The sequence below is a fragment of the Rhamphochromis sp. 'chilingali' genome, assembly GCF_963969265.1.
Source record: "Rhamphochromis sp. 'chilingali' genome assembly, chromosome: 21".
Lineage (NCBI taxonomy): Eukaryota > Metazoa > Chordata > Actinopteri > Cichliformes > Cichlidae > Rhamphochromis > Rhamphochromis sp. 'chilingali'.
Genome location: NC_137949.1, coordinates 9,434,416 through 9,454,368, shown reverse-complemented (window position 1 = coordinate 9,454,368; position 19,953 = coordinate 9,434,416). Strand labels below are relative to the sequence as shown.

General features: G+C 51.1%; 3 protein-coding genes across 4 annotated transcripts; 1 reads left to right on the top strand and 2 right to left on the bottom strand.

Moving 5' to 3' along the window:
• Positions 1–1,081: 1,081 nt before the first annotated feature.
• On the bottom strand, positions 1,082–13,636 carry sec23a (Sec23 homolog A, coat complex II component). Its single transcript, XM_080870150.1, has 20 exons — positions 13,490–13,636; positions 11,831–12,098; positions 11,683–11,740; positions 11,519–11,605; positions 11,206–11,442; positions 11,038–11,114; positions 10,806–10,950; positions 10,556–10,714; positions 10,305–10,420; positions 10,072–10,195; positions 9,898–9,978; positions 7,779–7,868; positions 3,474–3,580; positions 3,233–3,386; positions 3,078–3,155; positions 2,831–2,992; positions 2,593–2,679; positions 2,066–2,221; positions 1,795–1,860; positions 1,082–1,708 (listed from the first exon to the last, which is right to left on the bottom strand). The coding sequence occupies exons 2-20, from the start codon at positions 12,049–12,051 to the stop codon at positions 1,619–1,621; spliced, it is 2,295 nt and encodes a 764-aa protein (XP_080726276.1). The 5' UTR covers positions 12,052–12,098; positions 13,490–13,636; the 3' UTR covers positions 1,082–1,618.
• Positions 3,589–7,772, top strand: LOC308389038 (histamine H2 receptor). The gene is made up of 3 exons (XM_080870161.1): positions 3,589–5,355; positions 6,426–6,579; positions 6,699–7,772. The coding sequence occupies exons 1-3, from the start codon at positions 4,659–4,661 to the stop codon at positions 6,883–6,885; spliced, it is 1,038 nt and encodes a 345-aa protein (XP_080726287.1). The 5' UTR covers positions 3,589–4,658; the 3' UTR covers positions 6,886–7,772.
• Positions 13,637–14,110: 474 nt separating the features above from the next.
• Positions 14,111–19,429, bottom strand: srp54 (signal recognition particle 54). 2 transcript variants are annotated; one of them, XM_080870155.1, is made up of 17 exons: positions 19,299–19,429; positions 17,770–17,863; positions 17,261–17,358; positions 17,100–17,191; positions 16,936–17,020; positions 16,733–16,837; positions 16,575–16,641; positions 16,445–16,502; positions 16,181–16,331; positions 15,911–16,059; positions 15,730–15,830; positions 15,458–15,544; positions 15,307–15,380; positions 15,098–15,206; positions 14,812–14,982; positions 14,585–14,680; positions 14,111–14,440 (listed from the first exon to the last, which is right to left on the bottom strand). In XM_080870155.1, the coding sequence occupies exons 3-17, from the start codon at positions 17,336–17,338 to the stop codon at positions 14,349–14,351; spliced, it is 1,515 nt and encodes a 504-aa protein (XP_080726281.1). In that variant the 5' UTR covers positions 17,339–17,358; positions 17,770–17,863; positions 19,299–19,429; the 3' UTR covers positions 14,111–14,348. The 2 variants fall into 2 exon arrangements, with proteins under 2 accessions (XP_080726281.1, XP_080726280.1); XM_080870154.1 differs by having other exon boundaries at positions 17,774–17,863.
• Positions 19,430–19,953: the final 524 nt, after the last annotated feature.

Below are 19,953 nucleotides of genomic sequence, written 5' to 3'. Positions count from 1 at the left end.
TGTGTCCCACGTTTAGGTAGGAGGACCACAAATTTACTATACTTACCTCTCCCCTCCTTTCAAGAAGGATGCTGCTGTGTCTCCTCTCCTGAGTAAAGGAAGCTCAGACCCAGACAGTGGCTGTGTCCCAATTCCAAGGCTGCATCCTCCGGAGGCCGCATTTGTTGTCGTTGCCGATAACAACGACAACATGACGAAGGCTGTGGACTCCTCCTAATACAGCCAAATGCATCCTCCTTTTTCCAGAATTTGAAGGATGGGTCGGGTGTGTCCTTCGTGGCCCACCTTATCCCAGAATTCATAGCGCGGTCCAGCCAATTTTTTTTTCACACAGCTGAATAAACATCAAACACAAAACTGATTAAACAGAAGTGTGAGATGCCTGAGAGTTTACTCCAGTGTCCTGTTATATTTTAGATAGCAAGGAGCAGACGGCCGAGTTTATTAAACTCCACTGGTGGCTCAAATCTGAAGGCTAGACCGTCCCATCTCACAGCCTCTCACTTCCGGCCTTCTCGGTCTTTGGAAGACCCGGCCCACGTAGACTGTGAAGGCCGGGTCCTTAGGAGGACGCAGCCCCTGAATTGAGACAGTGCTGAGCTCCACTCCACCTGCTCACCTGCAGCGTTTTAGCAGAGGTGTCTGTTTCTGTGGGTGTGGCACATGTTGAGGACCCCACAGCTTGGCTTATTGTTTTTACCTGTGTGAGTGGGAATGCTCAGATGGTGAGGCGGGTCACTCAGGTTAATTCAGGGTAAAAGTCGGACTCTGTTCGACTGACAGCAGAAGCTCCTCGAGGGTCTGTTAGGTTTCTTTTCCTTTTCACACTTTAAAGGAAAAATGTGACCCTAAAGTGGATTTTTAAATATGGGGTGGTGCTATTTGCTGGGATGACTGATGGTGTCTGAGCAGAGGTGGAGGCGACCTCAGTCCTGTGATCATCTTGTCTACAGCCGATTACAGTTACAAACAGACCGTCTGCAGGGTGTCAGACAGTGCTTTATAAAACACTGGGCTCAGTCACACATGCATAGGTGCTGCGTCTCTGATGACATCAGAGCTTCACGTTTCAGAAGAAGACAAACTCTGTAAAATTCTGCAGATTTTATTAGAAAGACGAGAACAGTGGCAAGGTGAACCTCTGCGCTCGTTCTCGGTTAGTGTTCAAACACAAGCAGACAGCTTCGCGCGCTCAGTGACATCACATGCTTTCTAAAAAAAACAAAACACCTCACTTCCTGTTTCCTGTTCCTAAATTTAAAAAAAATCACATGTTAAAATTTTAAAATCAATTTGAAACCTTTTAGGGGGGAAAAACTCCCGACGGCCACCACTTCCTGCTGTTGTTTCACAATAAAAGCTTCACAGACTAAAACTACACAGTGGCTTTTATTTTGAAAGCTATCACTGCCGCTGTCTGAGAGGATCAACCAATCAAATGCAACTTAATTTTTTTTAAAAAGGCCAATTAACAATAGCATCTCTACACTGTGAGGTTACAACTCTAAACCTGCTGCTGATTGGTTGATGGTGCTTGTGAACTGTTGCCATGGAAACACAGGCAGCAAGAAAACAAATAAAAAGCAAACAGATGAGGACAGGTGAGCCGATGGCACACTCAGGCGGCGCTGGAGACAGCGAGCTTCTTCAGGTGGTCCATGAACACCTGCAGGCTGACGTCGTCTGTCAGGATCGGAGCACCGGACTCCTGCGGTGGGGGGGGGCGGACTTGTGTAAACACAGCGTCTGATTGGTCCACATTTAAAGGTTAAAGATTACAGGTTAAAGTCTTACCTGCCCCCAGGTGTACATGTTGTTGTGGGTCTGGGAGGGGTTCACTTTGGAGAGCAGGAAGCGAGCCTGAAAACAGCAGAAGAAGAAAACCTTTCACCTGCTGATCATGTCTACAGGTGTGTATAGGTGTGGGCACAGGTGCAAAAACGAGAGTTTGCACCGGGAAATTGTTGATGATGTCACATTGCCGCTGTGCTGATGTCACGCCTCGTGATCTGAGGTGATGTAAATAAAGCTGATGTGTTTCTCAGGTGTGTGCCTGCGCCCTCACCTGGCTGCCGCCGTGCTCCGTGTCGATGTATCTCGGCATGGGGAAGCGCGTGTGCAACAGCTCCTGGGCGTCGTCCACTGGAGCCTGAAGCAGGTGTTTGAAGTTCTCGTACTCGGGCATGTCCTGATAGCCGGCCTTCCTCCACTGAGCCACAGTCTAACAGAGAGACGCAGTGAGACACAACTGTACACCTGCACGGGTCAGCTCATTATCATGGTTCTTTAAAGATTTGTGTGTTTTGAGCTCATGTGAGGTGAATTGTTGAGTTAATGAGAGGATATGAACGAGCTCAGCAGGTAAAACTGCAAACAGCTGATTGAAGCACGTTCAGGTTTGAGAGTTGGACTGAAATCAGGTGGGAACTCAGCTCAGCGTCACATCTGTGATGGAAACAGCTGGATCACGTTTAAAGAAACCATCTGAATGATAATTGTGGCTCTATCCTAATTAAATTACTGGACCCTGATTGGCTTAGACAGCTGTGATGTCACGCGGTGCTGGGGTGTGATTGGTGGTGTCGGGTGTACCTCTCCGTGGTAGATGAGGATCTGGAAGAACGTGTCCATCAGAAGGATTCGGTCGGGCAGGATGCTGCTGCTGTCCAACAGGACGGGCTAGAAACACACACACAGTCTGATCAGTTAATCGATCAGTGATCAATAACTCACAGTTTGTTTCCCAATGAGAGCTTCAGATTCTGAAACATGAAACACCTGCACATCCAGCTGCTTACTCTGCACTGTGTGCACACAGGTGTACAGGTACCTCAGGCGGGCCGTTGAAGGAGTAGGCGTAGAGCACCGGCTGGATCATGATGAGCGCCTGCGTCAGGTCCTGCCGGTTGAAGTGGTGTCGGTAATACGAGCTCTCGTCAGGACTGTTGTTGAACACCTGCAGGAACGGCGAACGCCGCAGGTGGAACATGAACTGAAACACACAAACACATGTCAGCCCTGTGTCCCGGTGCGTGTCACAGGTGTGTCTGCGCAGAGCGTTACGGGAGTCGGGTCACCTGGGGATACAGGGAGAAGGTCTCGGAGAACCGGAAGGAGTTCGGGTCGTCTTTGTGGTAATCGCCAAACTTCTGACACTGAACACAAACACAGGTATCAATTGCTTCCTGTTCGGATCAATCGTGGCGCTCACTCTGCAGGTGTGTTCTCCTACCAGTCTGATCAGCTGTCTGTCTAACCACCTGAGCACGTCCGGCCCCTCCTCCGTCTCTGCCCGGTACACTGCCAACCTCGCCATGAGGATGGCCGCCGCCTCCTGGTCAAAGGACGCCGCGATGCTTTGAATCTGCGTCTGAGCATCGGCCCAGCTGAGGGGAAGAGAAGGGACCGGGATTAATTCAGGTGTGTGTGTGTGTGTGTGTGTAGTGATGGGGTGGAGGCAGGTGTGTTCGTACTTCCTGGCGGTGGTGGTGACCCGGATGCGTCGCTGGCCTGACGAGTGCTGGTACTGCGTGACAAACTGGATCGCCCCGCGGCCGCCCTGAGGGATCGGCGCGTTGTGCTGCAGGAAGTGACCGCAAACAGGCAAGTTAGAGGTCAGAGGTCAGGTTAATCAGGTATCAACATCATAGAACGTTAACCCCGCCTCCAGCATTTATCCCGCCCCTGAGACCTCGCTGTCAGGGTCACGACCCCTTGGACTGTTTATTTCCGTAGCACCTGCTCAGGTGTGTTTCTGTGTTTGACGCTCGTTTTCTGCCTCCAGACGTGACTCAGAGGTCACTTTCTTTAACAAAGCTGAGCTATGATTGGCTGCTTCACACCCAACCCCGGCCTGAGCTCCTCAGCGGTCTGAGGTTCAGCAGGTGGTGAGGGTGATTACACACCTGCACACCTGTTATTACCTGAGTCAAGCTGCGTGACTGACACACACACACACACACACACACACACACACACACACACACACACACACACAGGATATTGGATGTTCATCTTGTTTACTTTACAGCCAGCAGGTAAGTGTGTGTGTGTGTGTGTGTGTGTGTGTGTGTGTGTGTGTGTGTGTGTGTGCTCATCATCGTCACAGCAGGTGTCAAACAGGTGCGCCATGGCAACACACCCCCAGGAGAACACGCCCCCTGCGGTCCACCCTCCCCCGCTCAGACTGAGCCGATCAGACTCGTTGGACTGCGATCAGAGTCACACACACCGACTGATCAACTCCAGCCAACATCAGTGTGACCTTTAACCTCTGAAGACCACAGACCGCGCTGATAATCAATCGATGAAGGTGACGGCATGGTTCTTCCTCCCGATTGGTCCGGTCAGCTGCAGGTTCAGGTGGACTCTTCTTCTGGTCTTGGCTCTTGTTTTTGATTGGTGGAAACGTCCTTGAAAGGCGCTCTCTCTGTTTTCAACTGCAGCTCAGGTGTGACTCACAGAGCCTCAGGTAATCCCAGCAGTCTCCGTGGTGACGGCGGGCTCTCAGCAGCTGCGACAGCCTGCTGAAGCTGCTTGTCCTCTGCTCCTCGTTTCAGAAGAAACCAACAGCTGATCGATCAGCTGATCAGAGAGCCTGCAGGTGATTGGATCACTTCGGCACGGTGCACGTTCCTGTCCTGCGAGTCCATGTGAAGATGGCGGACATTTTGAGCACGCTGTACGCCGCTCTCATGCTGCTGACGAGCGTGGCATCCACCTGTGGGAACCTCCTCCTCCTACTGGTGCTCCTGCTGAACAAGGAGCTGCGGTCCGACACGCTGGGCCTCACCCTGAGCTTTAGCCTTAGCGACCTCGCTCTCGGACTCTCCGCCATCCCCTTCAGTGCGTACAACAGCCTCTCCCAGCCTGTCAGACACTCCAGTGAGGCCGACGTCTGTCAGGGCGGCGGCTTCATCTTCCTCCTACTGCAGACCGCCTCCCTGCACTCGCTTGCCTGGGCTACCATCTACAAGTTCACGGAGATCTGCTTTGCACTCAGCTTCCACAGCATCTGGACGGCGGGGCGGAGCCGGGCGGTGCTGATCGCAGTCTGGCTGTTCTGCCTGGCCAACGCCACCATGCCACTGCTGGGTTTCGGCAGCTACGCCTACAGCGAGTCACGGTTCCTCTGCTGCCCGAGCTTCACCCCGGAGAACAGGTACTTCGTGCTGCTGTGGATGGGGGCGGGCATCGTAGCGCCGATCCTCACCATGTGCTCGCTGTACGGATACATCGTGTACGTGGCCAGGAAGCAGGCCAGGAGGGGAACCTTCATGTGCAACGAGCTGCACTGTTTCTACGTTCCTGCCAACAACTACCTGAGGAGCTCCATCGTCATGGTCACCACCTCAGGTGAGCTCAAGCTGTTCCTTGACGTTGCAGGGACATGGGTTACACCTCCACTTCACCGACTCAGGTTCTTTGTGAAAACTTCGTCCTCTGAGTTTTACTCCAAGTTTCCCCCACACAGAGGTCCGACGACTAGTTTCCAACCTCTGTAACTAGCCCACAAACATCTCCACAACTCCTCAAATCAGCTACAAACTTACAGCTGTGTGAAAGTAATGCTCAGGCTAGTAAACAAACTTCAGTACACAGATGTTACTAACTAATCTCCAACTCCTGTTAAACGCTCAAAATCTACAGCTAGTCTAAAAATCTCTGCAGTCTCTTAAACTTCAGTGAGTAGTCTGAAACTTGTCCTCTAGATTCTTTAATTGGTGCAACAGTCCCAGTAATTACCAGTGATTTCATATGGAGTTCCAGTATTTCTCCACTGGGACTGAACATCCTGCCTAACGGGAAACAGTCTGATGCATGAAATTATTTTGTTCCTTCGACAGAAAACATTTCCCCGTTCGTAAAGCCGGGCAGATCCAATGTCCTCATAATCTCAAACCAAACAGCAGGACCATGTGACCACAGGGCCGCAGCCGTTTACCCTCTAAACTAAAACCTCGACGTCACAGCGGCCGTCTTTGAGGATCAGCGTCCATGTTTATCTTTGTGACTCACTGCCATTACTCTCATTATAGGGACAAACACTGAGGTCATAAACACAGACAGGGTCAAAGGTCACCACAGCCGGCTGCAGACGGTCTGAGTGACCGATAAACCAGGTTAATGTTTTCGCCATAAGGTCAATGAGAGCGCTACGAGTGAATGGCTACTGGCTCTAACACAGCACTCATCCACTCTACACGCCACGTCCACCTGTTCATGCAGAGAGTGTCTCCAGCCTGGAGCGGCCAGGGATTGAACCGCCCACCTTCAGATTGGTAGACAGATCTGCAACTTCAAGGCCGTTCTCTAGTCCCTACGCCTCTTTAACTAGTCCACAGATAACTAGTCTCCAAACACCAGCTCACTCATAGAGGGGCTGCTGATGAAGTCATGTGACTCTGTTTCCTGTCTCCTGGCAGTGTGTTTGCTGGTCTGCTGGCTGCCCTACATCTCTGTGTGTCTGTACGAGACGCTGAGCGGTCAGCAGAGTCCGTCCGTGACCGCCGCCCTCTCCTCCTGGCTGGTTCTGACCAGCGCCGCGCTCAACCCGTGGATCACCTGCATGACGCAGACGTGAGTCAGACTTTCTTTATCGAAGGCTCCGATCAGTTTTGAAGCAGTAATGAAACGTCACTATGACGCGCTCATGATGTCAGGAACGTCACTTCCTGTCTGTCTCTCTGTGACTCCAGCAGGTACAGGGCGGCGGTGTGCCGAAGTTTCCGCAGGTTCGTTCCTTGTGCCGGGATGTTCCTGGAGTCCCACTCCCAGAGCTCCGCCCTCCATCTACCTGCGACCAATCGCCCTAGCACAACAACAACAACAAGTATGACCGCAACACAGCCTCCATCTTCTCCCAAAACACTAACAAGACCATGACCCTCCCATCACCATCACTGGACCTGTGCACTCTGGGAAATGTAGGCCATACTTCTCATCTTCTTCTTCAGCGTGGACGAGTTCTGACGTGACGTTGTGTTCGAAGACCGCACACTGATGTTCAGCTGATGATCTCCCGCAGTCTCACAACACGAAACATTTCCTGATCCACTCAGAGTCACAAACAGTCCGAGCTCTTTCAGCTCCATTTCAGCAGAGGTGTGTTTATGCTGACGTGACCACATCAGCACAGAGTAGACGGAGGACGAAGGTCAAACTGTTCCATGGGCTCAGTTACACTGAGCGTTTAAACTCTGAGCTGGACGCCGTGCTGCACGTGAACAGAGCTGAGAAACAGCCGGAGACTCTGGGAGTGACGAGCGGCTTGTGCAGCCCAGCAGGATCGAGGATGATGGACAAACTCGGCGGAGCCTGGAAGTCAGCATCTCCGCCCTGATGTGTGCACTTCAAATTCAAACTCATTTCCTGCTTATTATGACTGAGCATCCTCTTAGAAAGACTGTCAGTTTGGCTGCTTTAGTTTTTTGCCGTTTTCATTTTGAAAGCTGTCCCGCTAAACAGCAAAAATAAAATGATATTACTTTTAAAATAATTAGAGCGAATAAATAAAAACTAAAAAAATAAACTACAAACAGATGATCACTGGTCTAATTGTTGTTTTAAACACCAACATTTTACTATCAAAACATCAGTGGGGCTTTTATTTTGTCAGCTTGAGCTCTTATTTTCTCAACAGCAGGATCTATGACATCATCCTGTACCATGACATCACTGCAGATCACTGAACTTTCTTTTAATTGGTGGATATCAATAATTCAGTAGCTTCATGGTGACAGTGACAGAATCAAAGGTCAGAGGTCAGGTGTTTATACCTGGTTGACGACCTCAAAGTAAAGCGCCAGCGTGGTACTCGGATCCAGTCCGCAGACCTTCCACTGACAGGTTCCTCCCGTGCCGATCTCCTGGAACACAAACAGTCACAGTCTAAGCAATTCTGCCCCTGCAGGCCGGACACAGGAATTACACCCACCTGAGGGTTCACCTGTACCTGACAAAAACACACAATCAGCATTTATATGAGCAGTAAGATTCTGAGGCGGCGGTGTTGTGTACTTCCTGTCTCTGCCTGCAGGGGGCAGTGTTAGTGTACTTCCTGTCTCTGCCTGCAGGGGGCAGTGTTAGTGTACTTCCTGTCTCTGCCTGCAGGGGGCAGTGTTAGCGTACTTCCTGTCTCTGCCTGCAGGGGGCAGTGTTAGTATACTTCCTGTCTCTGCCTGCACGGGGGAGTGTTAGTGTACTTCCTGTCTCTGCCTGCACGGGGGAGTGTTAGTGTACTTCCTGTCTCTGCCTGCAGGGGGCAGTGTTAGTGTACTTCCTGTCTCTGCCTGCAGGGGGCAGTGTTAGTGTACTTCCTGTCTCTGCCTGCACGGGGCGGTGTTAGTGTACTTTATGGTCGTGTCCAAATTCATGGGCTGCATCCTCCTGAGGACCCGGCCCATGTAGAACGCGAAGGCCGGGTCCTCAGAAGGTCGGGTAGGCCGGAAGTAAACGGCTGTGAAATTGGACGGTCTAGCCTTCAGATTAGCATCACCGCTGTCTCGGTGGAGTTTAATAAACTCAGCCGTCTGCTCCTTGCTATCTCTCTGCATTGAATCATATCTGTTATTAACCTCTGTCTCTCTTCCACAGTATGTCTTTATCCTGTCTTCCTTCTCTCACCCCAACCGGTCACAGCAGATGGCCCCGCCCCTTCCTGAGCCTGGTTCTGCCGGTTTCTTCCTGTTAAAAGGGAGTTTTTCCTTCCCACTGTCGCCAAAGTGCTTGCTCATAGGGGGTCATATGATTGCTGGGTTTTCTTCCTGTTCCTATTATTGTAGGATCTACTGTACAATATAAAGTGCCTTGAGGCGACTGCTGTTGTGATTTGGTGCTATATAAATAAAATTGAATTGAATTGAACTAAAATATAACAGGACACTATTGTAAATTCTCGACTGTCTCACACTTCTGTTTAATCAGTTTTCTGTTTGATGTTTATTCAGCTGTGTGAAAACCAAGGAGGAACCCACCCGGGGGATTAATAAAGTTTTATTTTATCTAATCTAATCTAATAACTTTAATCTCAGCCAAACCGATTTACTCACGAACAAACAAAACACTGAAAAAAGCCAAAGAATAACATTTTTAGGTTGTCTAAGTGACTTATACATTACGTTTAACCCGAGTAGCAAAAGACCGCAGTGATCTGAAAATTATGTGTTGTGCCGTTCTTGGCGGCTCTAGTGACCCTCGAGCTCCCGGCTAGCTATCAAGCTGGTGGGTAACAGACGTCTCCGAAAACGTCTGAGCACTTTTGCAAATATGTGATGTCTTGATAAACCGAACAGATATTTGATGTTTACACAGCTACTTTCTCGCCTGAAAATATATAACTGGTGGTGGTCAGAGGGCCCGGTGGCGCCTGTGTCCGGCAGCCTCGCCTCTGTCAGTGCGCCCCAGGGCAGCTGTGGCTACAATGTAGCTTGCTATCGCCAGTGTGTGAATGTGTGTGTGAATGGGTGGATGACTGAATGTAGTGTAAAGCGCTTTGGGGTCCTATGGACTAGAAAAGTGCTATACAAATGCAGGCCATTTACCATATGTTAAAAGTTTATTTTGTGACCCAGAAAGATTAGTAAGAGTAATATTAAAAACTTAGTAGCGACCGCCATTGTTGAAAACTGGAGTTTGGCTGGGCCGTGCTATGAATTCTGGGATATGGTAGGCCACGAAGGACACACCCGACCCATCCTTAAAATTCGGGGAAAAGGAGGACGCATTTGTCGGCTGCATTCGGAGGAGTCTACGAATTTGGACAGCCTTCATCGCGTCACTGTAACGTAATCGGTCTACAAATGCGGCCTCAGGAGGATGCAGCCCATGAATTTGGACACCCCCTTTGTCTCTGCCTGCAGGGGGCATCGTTAATGGCGCTGTCTTAGCTTCACGTACGTTCTCGGAGACGCAGGGTCCTTTAGCGTTCAGAGACACGCAGGGGCCAATGGCACCGGACACTTTGATCTCTCTGGAAGTCTGCATGGGAAAAACACAGCAGGGGTCATTAACCTGTGATAGAGATGTGCTGGGGGCGGCGCCTCCCTGTTCTTCTGTGCTTTTCCTTCATACCTTGATCTCCAGCGTGGCGGCGAAGGCCATCTTAAAGGATCCCTGGACATCTTTGGTGAAAACCCTCTGGAAGGTCTGCTTGAACAGAGACGTGTTGAAGGAGTCGGCCATCACCATGTAACCGCTGCGACACAGAGACACACGTCACGCACGAATACGACCACAGAGGGCACTACACAGCCCACCAGCCTTTGACAGGGTTCAGGAGTGAGTGTGTGTGTGTGTGTGTGTACCCGGTGTAGTTGGTGCAGCACTTCATCTCCAGCAGGCCGGTCTGATCTAGGGCACAGGCGTAGATGTCGATGATGTGACCGTTGCTGGACGCTCGATTGGCCAGAGACTCGTAGTGCTGTGAGCCAGCGATCAGAACAACGAGAGCAAAGCTCACAACAACCATTAAAAGTCTTAAAGAACGATAAAGTAATGATGAAAATAATCAGGTAAAAAAAACGGGTCACATGGTCTGTAAATGGCGTGCACTCACTTTGGTGGCCTTCTTCATGAACTTGGCGTTGTCCTTCTCGATGTCGTGCCAGGACCTGATCGGCGTCTTCAGCTCGTCTCCCACCACCATGCCGGGCCCCTGCGTCGCCGGGCCGCCTATGAAGGTCATGATGCGTGCGCCAGTATTGGGAAAGGTGCACTGTGGGTAAAAGAACACAAACAAAACCGATGATCAAAGTCTTTGAGACATCCACGCCATGTTCTGTCTGCCTAAAGCCCCGCCCCCTCACCTCCAGAAGCCCCACGGCGATGGACATGGCAACGCCCAGTGAGCGCAGCGGTCTCTTGCCCTGCGTCACAGGCCAGGGGTCGCGCTGCAGCTCCCCCAGCAGGTCGGTGAGGTTCATGTCAATCTTCTGCACCGGCTGCAGAAACCTGCAGGAAAATTCACAGTGAGGAATGCCGCTGCTGTGACAGCACCTTTACTTAAACCACACCCACTCAGGCTCACAGGAGGCTCACCTGTTGAATGACTGCTGTGGCGCCGCCTGCGGCCCTCGTCCCTGAGCGGCCGAAGGTTTGGTGAGACCCAGCATCTCCTACAGGAAGCACAGGTGTTGTTAACTCACCTGAGTTCTGACGCTCGGGAAGCCCCCAGCCCCACCCCAGAGGGACATGCAGGTGACGTACCTGCAGCTGTTTGGCGTTCAGATCCTTGGTCCCCCTAAAGACGTAGCTCTTGGAGATACCCTCGCAGCCGAGCTCGTGCACCTGAACCATGCGTCCGAAGGTGATGAGTCCGACGAGCGCGGTGGGCGGGAGCAGAGACAGCGACATCTGCAGAGACTCCTTCAGCGCCTGCAGGTCCTCGTCCTCCATGCAGGTGTCCACCACATACAGGAACACCAGCGGCATCTGAGGGCCCCTCTGGGGACAAAGAGCACAGCGGCTCACACACCTGACGGCACGGTCGTTACCTGTCTCACCTGTCCTCAGGACTCACCTGAACCACATACTCGATGGTGGAGAACAGAGGCAGCAGCTCGGCAGGCTGGTTCACCTCAGAGATCCCGGCGTAGGACGGAGGAAACTGAGACAGAGACAAGGTCAGACTCCACCCGTGACACCCGGAACACCTGACAGGTAGGCGGGGCTTGCGGCACTCACCTGGTTCCTCTGGTAGCAGAAGTTACAGGCCCACAGCTTGGCTCTGTAGTCCACCTGGCTGAAAGTTACAAACACACAGACAGATGAGTGCGGGGCACACAGGTAAAGGGTGGGCGGACAGGTGAGTGTTGGAGGCTGTGATGCGTACCAGAGTGGGTTGAGTACAGCGCGGCAGGTGGCGCGACTACAGAGAACCGGCTCGTACTGGATCGGGGGCAGGTCGGTCCTCTCCTTCAGCGGAGTGAACAGAGCCGCCACCGGCACCACCATCCGGGTCGCCTCCAGCCGGCTCGACGGCCACACGTTCCAGCTGAAACGGACGCCGTCGCGCTCCTCATTCTGAGCGATGTACTCTGGAAAGGTCGTCATGGAACCACCAGGAAGTGGGAGGGGGGGGTCACACTGTTGAGTATAAGCTGATGAGAGGAGGAGAGGGTGGGGGGTGGGCAGTGTGAGGGTAGTGCAGTGATATTGGCAGCGTGGGAATAAGCCCCGCCCACTTTCTTCTAAAGTTACGTTGGTTCGGATTGAAGTGATGTTTTCGTGCAAACACCTGCGTCACCGTTTCAAAGGTGAGGCTTTATCTCTCACCAGACTGACACACCTGTGAGAGGCGATGTCATCCTGGTGTTTATCTCAAACAGGTGTCCATGTTTATATGCGACCAGGTAGCAATTTTACTTGTCCCCCCAACCCACATTCTCACTGGTTCTACTTTCTAGACATAAACACAGGTGAGTCTCAAAGGTAAGAAAAATCACACCCAAAGACAGGCACAGCTCCAGGTGAGCAGTTACTAAAAGAGAAAAACAGCAGGCAGCGCCTGAACCTGCGAGATGGATTTTTATGGTGACGTTGAAATGATTTTATGTTCTTTGAACACGTTGCAGAAAAACGAGTCACTGCTAAACCTTCATAAAGCACAAACAACAACAACAATAACAATAATAAGAACGAACCAACAGAAAGAATTAAAATCAGAAAAAAAGTTTCTCCCTAGTCTGGTTGATGCTGACACAAACAGGCTGATATGGGGTCAAAGGTCAGTGAGACTTCACTCTTAAACTGAAAAAGCTCCAGAAAGCCTTCATTTCTTGTAAAAACTGCAGAAAATGCACACTGAGCTACCAGCCCCGATGCTCACAATGGAGTCCAGCTCAGGCCGAACTTCGCAGGAAACTCCGAGAAATGAACACCCAGCTGCTGCTCCAGCAGAGACCCGCGAAAACGAGCCGAACACAAAATCCTACAAAAACCGAACAGTCTGGTGGGCGGGCTGCGGGTCCCTGTGGTCCTGCTGGATGCTCTGGTCTCACTATGGGAGAGTTTCTAACGTCACACCTGAATCTGAGGCTTCATCCCAGAATCATCATCATCATCATCATCATCAAGACAGTGCCACTCTTAAACACGTGACCTCACCGGCACCCACCGACTCTGCGCGACCTTTGCAGGATTTAAAGTCCAGCAGGTCAGAGATGCTGCGCCTGCGACACTTAAAAAAAAAAAAACTGACGTCAGCAGCTACCTGTGGGACACCTGCAGGTGTGTGACAGCAGGAGCCGTGTGGCACAGGTAGCTGCTGGCGTCGGCACACCTGGAGCCGAACCCGAGGACTCAAACACCAAGTCAGCCCCGTTTTCTCAACATCACACAGCAGCTAACTCAAGCTAACGGCTAACTGCGACACTGACGTCACACGGGTGACAGTTACGGGACGCGAGCACAGGTGGCTGGACAGAGGCCAGCTGAGGTTGGAGCTCTGCCAGGCCCAGGTGAGTCCGTGCTCCAGGTAAACGAGACTCACCGCTGCTGAAGCTGCCGCCGCTCTCCACTGACAACACAGCAAAACAATATGGCGGCCGCCACGTCAAGACCCAGAGAGGAAAAACGCAGGCAGAGGGCTCACTCCGACAGAAATCCCGGAACCAGACCCGAGAGGGGCGGCGCAATGAAGCTCCAGCCCGGAGGACTCATCCGTTTCATCTCACTGTGACAACCTTTAACTTGAAACCTGAGAAACTCTGACCCACAGCCCGGGAGGAGCCGCTCTAACCTCTCAGGGTCTGCACTCTTCACACCCAAACCAGATGCCACTCTTCTGTTTATTACCCGTTATTTATTACCTGTTATTACCTGAATTCTGATAACGTTTTCAGTCACGTCTCTGTTCAGTCTTCATATTTTTATTAATCATCATTAAACAGGCTGAAGAACAGCCCACACACTTCCTGTTCTCACTGAATTAAAAGTTCCTGGAATAAACTCAAACTTTTACCTCACATTTTATTTTCTACTGAAAACTTTTACAACTCACTTTATTTATTTTACAGCTTTACTCAAAGCAAACAGTACGATTTTATTCTGAAAATCCCAGACTTTACTACTTGTGTGAAAAAACAAACAAACAAACAAAACACAGCAGGTGTAAAATGGTGTAAATACAAACGTTTATTAAACACCAAAAATACATCACTAATCTTCATCATCATCATCATCATTAGCTCGTCCAATCAGGACACTCCATTTTCATCCTACACATTTAAATTAATGAAACATCCTCTCCCCCTCTCTTTGAAAGCAGCAGAGAACAGGTAACTCTAAGCCCCACCCCTCCGACTGTCTGGAGGCGGAGCCTGTAGATAAGGCAGCGGATTGGTTGGTGGTCACATGTTGTTGAATCCCATCATGCCTTTCATGTTGCCCGCGGCGCCCTGCTGAAACTGACGCATCATCGACTGGAGTCCCGCCATCCCGCCTGCGTGCGCGCGCGCGCACACACACACACACACACGCACGCACGGACGCACACACACACACACACACACACACACACAGGTGTTACTCTCCAGGACGCTTGCAGGCGAGCAAACCTGTGTTTGGGTCTGGGTTCTGGTCTTACCCATGTGGTGCAGGACTCTGGGGTCCATCATTTTGGCCATCTGCTGGTTCAATTTGGCCATCTGAGACGGGTTCACGTTCTTGGACATGTCTCCTCCTGAAACACAGCGAGCACGCCATAAACACGTCAGTGGCAGGACGCTGTACACCTGCAGACCCGCTCAGTTCCCTTTGACCTCTCACATGTTCCTGAAAACCTTCTCAGACCCCCTCAGCAGGTGTCGGTACCTTTGAAGAGTCCTTTGATGCCTCCCATCTTCTTGACCATCTGGGCAAACTTGGTGTACTGGGTGAGGAGTTCCTGGACATCTCTGGTGGCGACCCCTGATCCCCGGGCCACCCTCTGGATCCTGTTGGGCTGCTTGCTAAAGAGCTTCGCTCCATCTTTGCTGTCCAGCTCTGCAGAACCCAAGAGAGTGGAGAGACATCGGGTCATCCATCAGGACCAGCTGTGTGTGTGTGTGTGTGTGTGTGTGTGTGTGTGTGTGTGTGTGTGTGTGCGCGCGCGCGTTACCCTGGTCATTCATGCTGTCCATGATGGTCATCAGTTTCTTCAGTCGAGCCATCGACTCCTGCTCGTTGCCTTTACTCATGAAGTCTGTCCCGAAGCCTGGAATCATACCCTGAACGCATCACACACACACACACACACACACACACACAGTCATCAAGCCGTCTCTCAGCCTCGGGTGAGTTTCAGGTGAGTTTCAGGTGAGTGTGTACCATGATCTGTCCAAAGGGGCCCATCTTCATGATGTTCTGGAACTGCTCGTACATGTCTCTGAGGGTGAACTGGCCTGCGGGTCAGAGGTCAAAGGTTAAGATTAGTGAGGTTACCCAGAGTGCAGTGTGGGTAGCGTGCTCGCCGTCTCACCGTGTTTCAGCTTGTCGATCAGCTCCTCGTTGTCATCCAGCTTCAGCTCATTCACTCGGTCGATCAGGCCCTCGATGTCACCCATTCCTGACAGGAAGAGGAGTCGACAGGTTTCCATGGAAACGGCTCAGTTCAAATATCCAGAATCAGTCAGATTAAAAAAAAAAAAAAAAAAAAAAAAAAAAGTGGACTAACTGTAATCAGTTAGTCCACCAATGACAGCCGCTCAGCGTGCGTCCGTGCATATGCCCCTCCCCCTGGCGCGTGCTTACCGAGCAGCTTGCTGATGAACGGCTGCGTCTTAAATGGCTCGAAGTCGTCGATGTGCTCGCCCGTTCCGATGAAGATGATGGGACTGCGTGTGGCCGCCACACTGCCAGGAAACAGCAGAAGAAGAAGGTAAACCGTAACAGTCGTATGACAGCATCATGCAGCACAGGACGCTAGGCTTACGCGCTCAGAGCTCCTCCTCCTTTGGCGTGCCCGTCCAGTTTGGTGACGATGACCGACGCCACGTCCACTTTGTCTTTGAAGGCTTTGGCCTGGGACTCGCAGGCCTGCCCGATCGAGGCGTCCATCACGTACACGATGTTGTCGGGTTGCTACGGAAACAGGACCAGGGACACACCTGAGTCCAGAACAGGCAGGCACCTTCACACACAAACACTTCCTGTTGCTCTACTTAGCAGGACTGCACCTGAGGTGGTGCGTTCAGGGACTCACCACAGCATTGGAGACCTGCAGCATCTCCTCGAACAGCGAGTCCTCCTGTTTGTGTCGTCCGCTTGTGTCCACGATGATGATCTCAAAGTTCTCTGCTTTGAACTTCTCCACGCCCTCTGAGGCGATCACCACCGGGTCCATCTCTGTGTAACTGAGGAGCACGGACAGTCAGGAGGTACGTGAATGCACCACACACACGTTCGGCAGATCCCTGAACTCATCACCCAGAGGTAACACCAGGGACGCCGCCTGTCCGAGACTCACCTGCCGTAGAAGGGGATCCTGGCTTTGGTGGCATTCTGTTTGAGCTGATCGAAGGCACCTGAGAGAGGAGAGGAGATGATGATGGCGGTCATGTGACTGACAGGAAGTGAGTCTACGAAGTGACGCTAACCTGCTCTGAAAGTGTCGGCGCAAATCAGGCAGGTCTTCCAGCCTTTCCTCTGGTAGTAATACGCCAGCTGCAGGAAACACACCAATCACAGTGAGAACACAGCAGGAGGCGGGGCCTGTGTAAGGGGGGGGGGTCTATGACAGGTGAGTGTGGGTCACCTTGGAGCAGGTCGTAGTTTTTCCGCTGCCCTGCAGACCGACAAACATGATGACATTGTTCTTGCCTTTAGTGGGGGTCCACGCCTTCACGCCGGGGTCCACCAGCTGGTCACATGACACACACACACACACTGCATGGTTAGACTCAACAACTTCCTGTTGGTGTTTAACCTGATCGAGCATTGGCAGCGAGACGATCTGACCTTGACGAGCTCCTTGAAGACGGCGTGCTGGATCATCCTCCTCTTGTTCAGACCTGATGCCATCTCCTCCAGGTCTATGGCAGACCTGCAGGGACAAAAACAAGCAGAGTTCAGCACACCTGGACGGGACACTCGGACGCCGGGATCAGGACGATCACACTCACTTGACGTTCTCTCTCAGCTGTTTGACCAGCTTGATGTTGACGTCGGCCTCCAGCAGAGCGGCGCACACCTCCTTCAGCATGGCGTTCAGCACCTGGAAACACATATGGTGAGTCACAGACCATGGCGGTGTCAGCTGGGCGCTCAGATTCGACCCACTCACCTCTTCATTGATGATGGTGGCGTTGCTGAGTGACCTCAGCGCCGAGGTGATCTTCCTCCCCAGGTCGGCGAGCACCATGATGGCGGTCCAAGTTAGACCTGAAAATAAAAAGTGTGGTCACGGCGTGCTTGTGTGCGGCACGCTGCCACTTCTTATCTCGGTTTACTTGCAGAGGAGTCAGTGACATTTACACACTTACTCCCAAAAACTTGATTCTGTTCATCAGGATGTTTTCAGTGGGAGAAACGTTTCATCATCATCAGGTGACTTCGTCAGTTTCCAACCTTATAAACAGCACATCTGCACCACTGACCAACAACAGGCTGTGAAGTCAGTTTATGATCATTAATCATGTTAATGATCATCCTGAATTGTCATGACTACTGATTGATCGGTGACCATCAGTACCATTCATGGGGAGTAGGGATCGGCTGCTACGTCCACATGAACAGAATCAACTTTTTGGGACTTCCTCACCTGGATGATTGAGCATGCATCAAGTCACTTACTTACTGTGTTAATCAGAGTTTTGTGGAGGGTACCCCTCCTACTGAGCGTGCTCAGCAAGTCAGCTGACAGGTGGTGGTGGCAGCCTCACTCTTCCTGTCCAGAGGAGAGAAAATAAAAGTTGTTCAGATTTGAGAGATTTATCCTTGATGAAGACCATCCACTCTGAAATCTGAACCAGCGCCCGAAGCTCACTGTAAAAATCAGACACTGCAAAACTTCAGATCGTTCGTTCATATCGTTTCTGCTCACTTCAGACTGGCTCTGAGTTCGACCTTTGCGCCCGCTCACCCTGAACGAGCTGTGGATTTTGTTAAATGTATCTGAATGCATGAAATGATTTAAAGTGAATCCTCAGACTCCTGCAGCAGCTCTCAAAATGAAAATGATGCACATATTTAACAGAATAATGCTGTAGGCCACAGGTGTCGAACTCCAGTCCTCAGGGCCGCTGTCCCTGCTGCAACACGCCTGAATGACACAAGTAGGTCATTAGCAAGACCTGACAGGCGCTCATGAATGAACACGATGCATTTAAAGTACTTTTAGACGTACATTTTTCCAAGCACTACTTCACTTGAGTGGAGGTGGGGTTGCCACCTCAGCATGCAGCTCTATAGTCTTGTTACTAATGTTATTCAGGTGTGTTGCAGCAGGGACACATGGAAAAGTTTCAGGAGACCGGCCCTCGAGGCCTGCAGTTTGACACCCCTGCTTTAAGTGATAATTATAGAAACATCTGGAAACTGCCAAACTCCCAGATTACAGATGCTGTTCATGCTGATGGTGAGAATGAGCCGTGAGGACAGTTGTGAAGAAACCTGCTGGAAGTTTTTAAAAACATCCTGGAAAGTTTTTGATATTTGAAGCACTCATAAACGTTCAAACTCTGGAGCACAAGATTTGCAGCTAAATTTGAGATGGTCGAGATGTCATCATCGTGGACGCTGCCCAGCCTGTCCAATCAATGCTTCTGTCTCATGGCTTCTAACAGCTGATGGAGGGCTTCATCATCTCAGCAACTCTGAGACTCCGGCACTAAGAGCGGAAAACAGCCCCCTGCATAGCTCTCTGGCTGTCCTCACACCTGGTTCAGTACACGGACGCACGATCTGTGATTTTGGGGTCGATCCTTTCTTTGTGTTCCGATATCTGAAAGGAGCTGCCTGGAGCCACCGATCAATCAGATGTGAAGCTGAACACATGTTCACGCTTGAGCCAGGAGGTGACAAATTAAAGGAAACCCCTCCATGGAGCTTCTCGGTGCCTCTCACCCCTTCGGCCTGTCCGATTACACAGAACTGATCAGAACATCGATCAGCTCCTCATCACGTGATCGATAGTCGCGCGGATCGATCGCCTGTTTATCGAATAACACGTCAGCTGTTTACAGTTAGCACGGACCGAGCGGCTAGCATTAGCTCTGTTAGCTCGGTGCGCTCACGCGGATAGAGACGTACTTCCGGCCGTGGCAGCGGGCCCGGTACGGAGAACCGAGCCTCGCGGGAGCGGAGAGAGGTGCGGGTCTTACCGTGTCCGTGAGTGTGCTCGTTAAACGGCAGCAGGACCAAGACTCCACCACAGGAGCGTTATCCAAAACACCGGAAACACCGCGTCATTCCACCAGCCCAACCGGAAGCACTCAGGCTTTATTTAAAAAAAACAACAACTTTATTCAGAACATCAGATGTTTCATTTCCCTTTAATTTGTTGTCTATTAGAAGTTTTTCCATAATGGTTTAGTTTAAAATTGATTAAAATGAATGCAGCTGTAGTGGCGTCATCGCGTAACACCGAGCCACATGGACGTTAAAGGTTTAAATCAGCTGATCTGTGAGCAGCTCCCACGACGGACAGAAACCACACTTAAAAACGTGTACAGGAGGGGGCGGGGCTCTGTGGATAACCACCTGAGCCTGTTCCATGATCTCATCATTGCATCATGATTTCATCAGTGCAGCCCTCTGAACACACCTGTCTGCACCACAAATGCCTCACCTGTCCACTTTTACCTATGCAGCATCAGTGCAGGCTCTTTGAGAAACTTCAGCCCCCTCACGTTTTTTTTTTTTTTGTTTGTTTGTTTGTTTGTTTTTAGGTAGGAAGATCACATGCCCACACCCAATGACCTCACACAGCTTAAACATGCATTTCAGTTACAACCGATCAGATCCTCCCACACCTTC

Bases quoted from the DNA above. Each gene is read 5' to 3' on its own strand.
- LOC308389038 (XM_080870161.1), top strand. From the start codon at position 4,659: ATGGCGGACATTTTGAGCACGCTGTACGCCGCTCTCATGCTGCTGACG. The intron at 5,356-6,425 runs GTGAGCTCAAGC...GTCTCCTGGCAG, and splicing joins CGTCATGGTCACCACCTCAG to TGTGTTTGCTGGTCTGCTGG. The intron at 6,580-6,698 runs GTGAGTCAGACT...CTGTGACTCCAG, and splicing joins ATCACCTGCATGACGCAGAC to CAGGTACAGGGCGGCGGTGT.
- sec23a (XM_080870150.1), bottom strand. From the start codon at position 12,051: ATGACGACCTTTCCAGAGTACATCGCTCAGAATGAGGAGCGCGACGGC. The intron at 11,606-11,682 runs GTGAGTGCCGCA...TCTCTGTCTCAG, and splicing joins TCTGCTACCAGAGGAACCAG to TTTCCTCCGTCCTACGCCGG. The intron at 2,222-2,592 runs GTACACCCGACA...TCTCTCTGTTAG, and splicing joins TCCTCATCTACCACGGAGAG to ACTGTGGCTCAGTGGAGGAA.
- srp54 (XM_080870155.1), bottom strand. From the start codon at position 17,338: ATGGTGCTCGCCGACCTGGGGAGGAAGATCACCTCGGCGCTGAGGTCA. The intron at 17,192-17,260 runs GTGAGTGGGTCG...ATGTGTTTCCAG, and splicing joins CCACCATCATCAATGAAGAG to GTGCTGAACGCCATGCTGAA. The intron at 14,441-14,584 runs GTAAGACCAGAA...GCGCGCACGCAG, and splicing joins CAGAGTCCTGCACCACATGG to GCGGGATGGCGGGACTCCAG.